General features: G+C 47.1%; 1 protein-coding gene across 8 annotated transcripts in view; it reads left to right on the top strand.

The window, feature by feature from the left end:
• Nucleotides 1-6,146: 6,146 nt before the first annotated feature.
• The window catches only part of UBR5 (ubiquitin protein ligase E3 component n-recognin 5), a 155,230-nt gene continuing 150,863 nt past the window's right edge, over nucleotides 6,147-10,513 (top strand). For 6 of the 8 annotated variants that reach the window (XM_021675742.2, XM_064384465.1, XM_064384466.1 and 3 more), the window contains exon 1: nucleotides 6,518-6,633. In XM_021675742.2, the coding sequence (XP_021531417.1) occupies nucleotides 6,572-6,633 (62 nt within the window). In that variant the 5' untranslated portion in view covers nucleotides 6,518-6,571. Of the gene's footprint in view, nucleotides 6,634-10,513 lie in introns of all 8 variants that reach the window. The other 2 variants (XM_021675740.2, XM_021675739.2) reach the window with 1 other exon arrangement.

The following is a 10,513-nucleotide window of genomic DNA, read 5'->3' as shown; positions in this document are numbered from 1 at the left end:
CTCAGTCACCAGGGCCCCCCATGTAGATTCCACATTCCGCTTCACTGGTTGTAGTGGGGATCAGTATACGGATCTGAAGAGCAGAATGTGTCCTCCTCCTTCTCTTAGACCCCAAGAGGTGTTTACCAGATTACTCTAATGGATACAACCCAGGAACAGCCAGATGCAAGAGATGTATAGGACTAGGTATGAGAGAAGTGTGAGGAGCTCCCATGCCTTCTGTGGTTGTGCCACTCTCCCAGCACCTCCATGTAGTCAGCAGTCTGGAAGCTCCTCAAAAATGTTTTTTTTTGAAACAGAGTCTCTCACTATCTCACTATTGTCCACGCTGGAGTGCAGTGGTGCGACCTTGGCTTACTGCAACCTCAGCCTCCCAGGCTCAAGCAATTCTCCTGCCTCAGCCTCCAGAGTAGCTGGGATTATAGGCACCTGCCACTATGCCCGGCTAATTGTCTTGTATTTTTAGTACAGACGGGATTTCACTATGTTGGCTAGGATGGTCTCGGACGCCTGACCTCGGGATCCACCCGCCTTGGCCTTCTGAAGTGCTGGAAATACCGGCGTGAGTCACAGTGCCCGGCCCAAAAATGTTTTAAACCTGTGTACAGGCTTTCTGCATCTTTCATTGGTTGTTCTTATATATTAGATATTTAATAGTTCTTAATATTATTTTAAATGGTATTTGTGGTCAGACAAGGTGGCTAGCTCACACCTGTAATCCCAGCACTTTGGGAGGCCAAGGTGAGTGGATCACAAGGTCAGGAGTTCAAGACTAGCCTGGCCAAGATGGTGAAACCCTGCCTCTACTAAAAATACAAAAAAATTAGCTGGGCATGGTGGTGCATGCCTGTAATCCCAGCTACTCAGGAGGCTGAGGCAGAGAATTGCTTGAACCCAGGAGGCAGAGGTTGCAGTGAGCCGAGATCATGACACTGTACTTCAGTCTAGGCAACTGAGCCAGACTCTGCCTCAAAAGAAAAAAAGGTATTTGTTCATTTCCTAATGCTTTTTTTGTATATAAGACAATGAATTTTTGTTGGACATTAACCTAGCTATTAACAGCTTAGCTAGTTAAACAATCCAGGAGCAACCCTTAACTACTTTGAGATGGAGTTGATGGATAAATATCCCTAGCTTCCTCCCTCCTTAGTAGGTTAATTCTCAGGTATGTCCAGGTCTCTCAGAGGGTTCCCAGTGGGATTGGGTTCCAGTTGCCTGTGGTAGTAAAACACTTATCAGTCTGCCTTTTATTTGTTTCTCCTGTCATACATTTCTCCATTCCCACACAGTGCTTCCTGCAATCACCTCCTAAATCAATGATTCACAGCCAAATCCTTGTCTCAAGGTCTGCTTTTGGGAAAACCAAATCTAACATATGGCCTGTTTCAGGGATGGGGTCCTTCAGGTCTGAACACTGAATAAGAGGGGTTCGTTAGCACTCCCCACTGCACTGGGGGAAACTAGACATCAATCCCTGTTGTCTTAGCCCCAAGTACCTGTTAACACCTGCTCTACCGCATCTCACTTTGTATTTCTGGAATTGACAAGCATCCCAAAAGAAAAAGTGGCTCCAAACAGAGGACTCACTTGGGTCTTATTCATCCCTTGGACCTTGGTTTGGTAATCCATCATTTTGTTAGCTTTCTTGTGCCACTGAGCAAATTTGAAGAAATACTTTGCCTAACTTTTCCAGTTGTCCTCAAAGGGAGAATTAGTTAAAATTATTAGAAAAGAGCTCCCCAAGTCTATTTTCTAAGGTTGTATTGCACTTTGACTCTTCAAAGAGCTTCTGCTGACCCCTGCTTATCTCCATTCTCTTATCTGTATTTCCTCACCCCCCACACGTGATGGTCTTTCACAACTCCACGCCTTTACTTGTTTTTCTCTGTTCAAAGTGTGACCCACCAAGATGTTAGAGCCCTGGGAGAGGGAAATTCTTCCTAATATGCCATCTGGGACAACAAAAAGGTAGCAATGCCAAGATGGTTCTCAAAGACTAGATAGGTAGGTTGCCAAGAGGCTGTCTAGAGGGAGCAAACCAACTTTCAACCAGGAGAGAAAGTCTCAGTTCCAGGAAACTAGGAGTGGGTAAATCAAGTTGAAAGCAGGATAAAAGCATTATGAAAAGACCACTAGAGATTTGGAAGAAAGAGAAAAGAGGCAAAGTATGGGCATGGTGTGGTCTGTTGCGGCAATTCTAAAGAGACTAGATTTAAGCCAGATATTCTATTTGTTCAGAACATTCTTGAAAGCTCAGCTTGGCTGGGCGTGGTGGCACACACCTGTCATCCCAGCACTTTGGGAGGTCAAGGTGGGTGAATCACCTGAGGTCAGCAGTTCGAGACCAGCCTGGCCAACATGGTGAAACTCTGTCTCTACTAAAAATATAAAAAATTAGCCGGGCGTTGTGGTACCTGTAATTCCAGCTACTCGGGAGGCTGAGGCAGGAGAATCACTTGAACCCAGGTGGTGGAGGCTGCAGTGAGCTGAGATCATGCCATTGCACTCTAGCCTGGGCAACAAGAGTGAAACTATCTCAAAAAAAAAAAAAAAAAAAAAAGCTCAGCTTAAGTGCTTTTCTTAATTCTCTTGGCTGGAATCACTTCCTCCTTCAACCTCCACAGTACTCTTCTTCCATTTATCATATCATTTTTTTTCCCTGTTGGCTTTGAATAGTCTATTCCTTCTTAATTATTAACTTCCAGATGGCAGCAGTGGTACAGTGGAAAGAACAATGGAATCCACGTCAGAAGACCGGGGTTTCAGTCTCAGCTTCAGGACTTACCTCAGGTGTTTGAGCCCCGGTGTCCTCATCTATACAACAGGGATAATATAATTTACCCTACAGTGTGATTCAAGTATTAAGAGGTATAAGGTGTAAAACTTGAACATAGATGGGAGGCCGAGGTGGGCCAACTGCTTGAGCCCAGGAGATCGAGACCAGCCTGAGCAACATGGCAAAACCCTGCCTCTACAAAAAATACAATAATTAGGACGGGTGCTGTGCCTCATGCCTGTAATCCCAGCACTTTGGGAGGCCGCAGCAGGCAGATCATGAGGTCAAGAGACCGAGACCATCTGGCCAACATGGTGAAACCCCATCTCTACTAAAAATACAAAAATTAACTGGGCTTGGTGGCATGTGCCTGTAGTCCCAGCTACTGGGGAGGCTGAGGCAGGAGAATCACTTGAACCCACAAGGCAGAGGTTGCAATAAGCTGAGATCACGCTACTGCACTCCAGCCTGGGCAACAGAGCGGGACTCCATCTCAAAAAACAAAAACAAAAACAAAAAAATAAACGCCAAAAATTAGTCAGGCATGGTAGCCAGTGCCTGTAGTCCCAGCTACTTGGGAGGCTGAGGCAGAAGAATTGCTTGAGCCTGCCAGGCGAAGGCTGCAGTGAGCTGAGATCATGCCATTGCACCACAGCCTGGGTGATCGGAGTGAAACCCTGCCTCAAAAAAACAAACAAACAAAGAAAACAAAACAATGAAAAAGAAAAAAGAAACAAGTGGAACACCAGACAAATAAATGTTTCCATTTGCTGAGACTACTATGTATATAAACTGCCCTAGATGTCCAACATACATTATCTTATTTAGACCTCACTGTGTAGACAGATCTATTACTGCTGAATATTTAACAAACTAGAAAAAAGATGCAATGATAGGTTAAATCTAACTAATTTTTTTTTTTTTTGAGACGGATTCTCACTCTGTCTCCCAGGATGGAGTGCAGTGGTGAGATCTCGGCTCACTGCAACCTCTGCCTCCAGGGTTCGAGCAAGCAATTCTCCTGTCTCAGCCTCCGGAGTAGCTGGGACTACAGGTTGCACCACCATCCCTGGCTCATTTTTGTATTTTTAGTAGAGACAGGGTTTTATCATGTTGGGCAGGCTGGTCTCAAACTCCTGACCTCAGGTGATCCACCTGCCTCAGCTTCCCAAAGTACTGGGATTACAGGCGTGAATCACTGTACCTGGCCAAATCTAACTAATGTAAATCTAAGTAACGCCACATAGTTAAGTAGCAGAAAAAGGATTCAAATTTAGATCTGGGCCTGGCGCAGAGGCTCATGCCTGTAATGCTAATACTTTGGGAGGCCGAGGCAGGCCAATCACCTGAGGTCAGGAGTTCGAGACCAGCCTGTCCAACATGGTGAAATCGTGTCTCTACTAAAAATACAAAAATTAGCTAGGCGTGGTGATGGTGCCTGTAATCCCAGCTACCCGGGAGGCTGAGGCAGGAGAATCGCTTGAACCCAGGTGGTGGAGGTTGCAGTGAGCCGAGATCTCGGCACTGCACTCCAGCCTGGGTGACAGAGCGAGACTCCGTCTCAAAAAAAAAAATTTTTTTTAGATCTGTTTGGCTTGAAATCTAGCTGTGTCTACTGGTCTACCCTCCTTCCCCAGGGCTCACAGGGACTTCTAATAGTGACCTTGAAATGACTTTTTAGTCTAAACTAATCTGGGCCAATGGTGGAGCTGGCGACCTACAAAAGTGTTCCATTATCTGCCTCAAGGATTACCTGGTCTATCCTGATTTATAAGTAATTTTTCAAATATTTGGCTCAAAAGAACTTCCTAAGCAAAACTGTGTGTGTGTAATTCATTAACATACCACCTCTGTAGAAGGAACTTCATGTTCTCAGTTTTTGGTTTCAAAGAGGTACTCAGTTTTTTAAAGGAGGTCATAGAAACCTTTGAGAAGAAAGCCATGATTTGGTTCCTTAGGAAAAAAACCAAACACATTTATTCGATAATTTTTTTTTGAGATGGAGTCTCGATCAGTTGCCCAGGCTGGAGTGCAGCGGTTCAATCTCAGCTCACCGCAACCTCCCAGGTTCAAGTGATTCTCCTGCCTCAGCCCCCTAAGTAGCTGGGATTACAGGTGTGCAACACCACGCCTGGCTAATTTTCGTACTTTATTAGTAGAGATGGGTTTCATCAAGTTGGCCAGGCTGGTCTCGAACTCCCGACCTCAGGCCTGTTCAAGAATTTTACGTTTTGGGCGGGTGCGGTGGCTCATGCCTGTAATCCCAGCACTTTGGGAGGCTGAGGCAGGCGGATCACCTGAGGTCGGGAGTTCGAGACCAACCTGACCAATATGGAGAAACCCTGTCTCTACTAAACAACAACAACAAAAAACAAACAAACAAACAAAAAAAAACATAGCCGGTAGTGGTGGCGCATGCCTGCAATCCCAGCTACTGGGGAGGCTGAGGCAGGAGAATCGCTTTAACCCGGGAGGTGGAGGTTGCAGTGAGCCGAGATCGCGCCACTGTACTCCAGCCTGGACAACAAGAGATAAACTCCGTCTCAAAAAAAAAAAAAAGAAAAGAAAAAGAATTTTTTGTCCTGATCCCACTAAGTTGACTCCTTTATGGAACAGGTGTACCATCTTTCATTTAAAAGTAATAAAAAACCACGAATCATTTGTATCAGGAAATTAGTGGAAATTTCCACATTTCCTGTGGAAATCTGATGGTGGTGGTGAGGAAACTGGGGAGGCCGGAGTGATAACAGAAGCTGCCACAAAGTCAACTCCACTATCTCTGGAAAGGCCCTTACATAACTACCTTACTTTTCCAATAAAAGGCTATATATATGTCTTGCCCCTTAACTAATTTTACCTTTCCACTTTAAATACAACTGCGGATGAAGGATGAGAAGCAACAAGAAACACCTAAAGGTCCGCCAAATAATTACGGCTGCCCCAGGGAATCCGGGCGAGAGCACGCAAGAGAGCCTCTTCTTTCCCACCTCCTCCGGGACACACGCTTACTCTCCCTCCTGGCGGGCTCGCCCGCCGCCTCCTCCTTTCCTAACACGTGCTCTCCGGAACACTCTGGAGCCATCCCACCCCCGGCGGGGCTGGGCTCGGAAGCCGAACGGACCAATCGGCACGCGCCTTACAGCGTCGTGGCCCGACGACGTTGAGCCGCCCAATCCAGGGGGCCTTACCGCCCGTTTCCCGAAGCCCCGCCTCTCGCCGCCGCGCCCCCGCCCGCCGGTCTCCTCCTCCCTCCTCCTCCTCCTCCTCCCGTTCGCCCCTCCCCCGCCGCTCCGGAGCGGAGCCTGCCAGACGGAGAAACTGGGGCAGAAGTGAAGATGGCGGCGGCGGTGTTGGTGGCGGCGGCGGCGGCGGCTTCTCGCTAGTGACGCGCGGTGCGGGCTCGTTTCCTTCCCGACGTCCCCTAGTCCGGACCCCGTCCGCCGCCGGGACCAGACTGTCCCCTTAGCCCGCAGCCGGCAGCCACCCGTCTCCTTCTCGACCGGGCGCCCCTCTCCCGACGCCCGGCTGCGCGCCTCAGGTCCCGGCCGCCAGCCTCGCACTCCGCGCTGTCGCCGGGGGAGCGGGTGGCGTGTGGATTCGCCCTCCTGCCCGCCCCTCCGGGCCGCGGACACACGCCCGGCAGGGAGGCGGCTGCGGCCCCTGCGTATTTGCTTCCCTCCATTTGGGGACTGGGAGGCGGCGGCGGCTGTGGGTTTTGGGGAGGGGTAGGGGGCTGGGGGGCGGGCGAGAGCGGGAGGGGGCCGCCCTCGGGAGGAGGACGAGAAGGAAAGCACCATGACGTCCATCCATTTCGTGGTTCACCCGCTGCCGGGCACCGAGGACCAGCTCAATGACAGGTAATAGGGCTGGCGGGTCGGCGGGCGCGGGGGAGGGGCGCCCTTCCTTCCCTCCCCTCCCCCACGGGCCGCGTCGGGCGGGTGCGGGTGTTTACGCGCCGGCCGGCTAGCTAGGGTGGGGTGCGGGGGTCCTTACTGCCTCCTGCTAGGCTCCTTCCGGGGCAAACTTCTGGTCCCGGGGGCAGGGGGTCGCGGGGGGAGCGCGGTGTAGACCGGACCCGCGTTGTAGACCGGAGAGCGCACTGTAAACCCCCTCCCCCCTCCCTCGAGGAGCAGCGTTGAACTCGGCGGAGATGGGGGGGCGGTTTCTGGCTCCCGGGGGGCAGGCTGTAATTACTGCCCGGCCCAGGCTCGAGGAATCCATATTAGTCAAAGTTGAATTGAGACAGACAATGCGGATGGGGGATGGTGGAGGTAAAAAGAGAGGGAAGAGGGGAAGTGGGGCAAAGGGCCCTGGGGTAGGCTGGGCTGGGCTGGTCCGGGCCGCCGGCAGCTGTGTCCGGTGGGGTGGTCTGGACCTGGGGATCCCGGGGTGGGGCGGGGGGTAGAAGCAGATTCCCGGCAGATCGCTGGGGGCGGGCGGGAGGTGATGGTTGTGGGGAGGGAGTGAGGGAGGAAGCGCCATGATTATTGTTATTATTATTAAATTTGAGCCCCTGCAGTGAGGTTTGCCTGCCCCGGGAGGGAATGGATTCTAGCGGGGGTGGGGAAGTGGATTGGATTCCCTTTGCTCTCCTCCTGAAATGGTGCTGGCAGCTCCAGCTACCAGCCCCTGTGGTGCGAGCTTTTTTGTTTCCTTTTCTATTCTAATGATAGTGTTTTCCTGAGTTGTAATTTGACAGCTGAAAACCGTGCGTAGAGTGTCAAAGGAAAAACTCTTACGTTTGCAGTTCGCAATGCTGCTTTTCTTAACACGCTGTAAATTTCTGGGTTGGGCTTGCTATGGGCGGAGGATGAATTATGATTTTATTTTTTGTCTTTTATAAGAAGGCTGTTTTGGTTTGGATTTCTCCCTTTCTTCCTCCACTATTCCTTGCCAGTTTAGATTGAATTGCAGTGCCGCATGCTCTCAGGGAACTGAGATAAGGCAGGAAAAGTTCCTTCACTGTTGCAAAACAGACTCAGGAGGTTGAGGGAGGCCTCCATTAAAGCGTGTCTTAGAATCTAAGACTCAGATCTAATGATGAAATGTTTACAGGATCAGAAAGTGGAGCATTTTACGTCTTCCTCTCCCCGAGTACTTCACTGCTCTCTACATTTCTTTTGCGAATAGAAGTTAGATATAATTTTTGCTAAGTGACCGGGTCACTTAAGTTGCATGATGCCCTGTTGTCATGCGCTTCCCGGAGGAAGAGGCCTAACTTGCTGCTAAGATACTGACCTCTGTCTCCGTATGTCTGACCGCCTCAAGTGGAGCAGACAGCTTTTAAATCCAGAGCTTGCGGGTTAGTTTCTGCACTGGGTTTGGATTTGCTAATCTTTGCTGTAGCCACATTGTGTTGAACACGTTTGGGAACCTTTTGAAATACTGAAAATACTAAACACTCCAGTTGTCACATGGTTCCTTTAAATACTGAATTAACTTTTATTTAACATTTTGTTAATGTGGTTCTTACTCCGACTTTACTTCATTAAAGATCTTTTGGGGACATTAACAAAAATTTTTGGTAAAATTTAGAAACAGGCTAGCAGTGAGGATAGCTTTACGGTCATTAATGGAACCATGTTGGTAGTGCTTGTCTTGTAACTTAGAAAATTGCACCAGAGAGGAGAGAAGTAGGGCATGTTTTCTTTATTAGTCCTAACTTTTATGTACCAAGAATCCTGACTGGCTTACTCAGTTGGCTGTGCATGCCAAAACCTATTTTGCAGTTGTGTTGGGCACTTTGATCCATTTTTGAGCATTCCTTTTGCTTCAGCTATTTGAGAAGTTTACAAGTAATGTATCTTTTTAAATGCTAATTCTTTTTCCATTCCTAGTATAAACAATCAGCTTTGTTTGATTCTTGTGTTATTATACAACATTAAAAATATTTAGATCATTGCGACTTTTCATTTCATGAAATTAGGAAAAAGTTAAGTGGACTTGAGTCATAACATGTGCATCAAGGTGGCAGGTAATTGAAAAATAGAAAGGTGCTGTAGGTGAAATTATAAGGACCTATGTGGTTGTATCTAGTAGTAGCGGTAAACATGTCTTGCCTGTTGAGATTTGTGAAGTCAGCGTTTAAGATAGTCACACACTCTTAGTTTTGAAGTAGTTGATTTGTGGCAGGAGCTGTTCTGTGTCTCCCTTTCAAAAGGAAAGATTCTTTTTGCATGTCTAGTTGCAAAGCAATAGGATGAACCTATCACTGGAGAAGAATCTGTTTCCAAAAGAAATTGATTTTCTGAAACCTCTTAATTAACTAGAATAAGCATATTTTCATCTAAAGATAAAAACTTTACCAAGTTTTAGTAAGCAGTAAAAAAGAGACTGCTACTGTAGCTTGACTTTTATTATGAGAAATATATGAGAGTCACAAATGAAATGATAAATGATAGGTATGAAAAGGGTGTAAATAGATATACTTTATATTTCACACTAAAAGTAGTAAGACAGGCAGAATGGTACTGCAAATAAATTGCTCAGTTGAAGAAAACTTCTGGTCCTCAAAACATTAGTGTTTTCTTCTCCAAGTAAGTTTTCTTTCTTTACCCACATCCTGTTAAAAAGTCAAATATTTTGTTCAGCATAATAGCCTGATGTCTCAAGTGTCTAAAATGTGCAAAGCATAAAAAACTATCTATTTTTTTCATAATTTGTGTTTTCAAACTTGCCAATAATGAATAATAATGATGATGCCTGAATGAAGTTGACGAAGAGAGGTGGAAAGAAAAGGATGTTGGCTGTGACTTCCCAGAATGATTACAAGGTCCCTGGCACAGAATGCTGGGCCCTCAAGCAAATATTCATTGAGCTGATTGAAACTACTCGGTGTTGAGATACTTTGGACATTTTGATTTCCTTTCCAATGAATTTCTTGAGTTAGTACTATGTTCCTGCTTAAAACATTGTCTCAGAGAAACAGCAAAACAATACAAAGAATGTGGTTCTGCATGTCGAACTTGAGGGGGGAGCTGGAAAGGCCTGCTCACTAATAGCCTGGATAGTGCCTCTCTAATGAGCTGAAAAAATAGGCCCAGAGATTTACAGCATTTATCCAGGGGTACAGCTGCTGAGAGATAACTGAGGTCCACATGATGGACTTCTGACTTTTTTTTTTTTTTTCTCCAAGTCCAGGGCTCCTTTCCATTTCATGTGGCTTGTATTCCAGAATGGTTCTGCTGTCTCAGACATCCCAGCCTTCAGGCAGCCACCTGTCTTATAGTTTTGATTCGATTCTCCCCTCAACTGCTCTCTCCAGGGCTCCATTATGCCTTTTTTTTTCCCCCAGAGGCTGAGTCTCTTAACCTTTTCCTGCTACTAGGTTAGGAGAGGTCTTGAGGTGATGTGGTTATGGCATTTATTGTCCTTGTTCTGAATTATTCCTCAAGATGCAGGTTAGTTACAATACAAACCAGTTCTCTTATTGCTTGTCTGTATGTGGAATTTTCCTGTGAGCTTTGCCTTTTGGCATTACAATGTATTGTGCAATCATAAACAGTCTTTATTGAGATTGTTGTATCAAAAGGATTTTTCTCTAGTGAGTTTCCCTTTCAGGTGCTGTAACACAAGTTAAGATACTATAGATAGAAGTTTGAAACTCTGTGCTGGTAGCCTAGTCATTTTACCTCTTAAAACCCCCACATCGGCCGGGCGCGGTGGCTTACGCCTGTAATCCCAGCACTTTGGGAGGCCGAGGCGGGTGGATCACGAGGTCAAGAGATCGAGACCATC

Source organism: Aotus nancymaae, unplaced genomic scaffold, assembly GCF_030222135.1.
Source record: "Aotus nancymaae isolate 86718 unplaced genomic scaffold, 86718_ANA_hifiasm-v0.15.2.pri h1tg000036l, whole genome shotgun sequence".
Lineage (NCBI taxonomy): Eukaryota > Metazoa > Chordata > Mammalia > Primates > Aotidae > Aotus > Aotus nancymaae.
The sequence above is the reverse complement of the archived record's forward strand: the minus strand, read 5'-3'. Positions and strand labels throughout refer to the sequence as shown.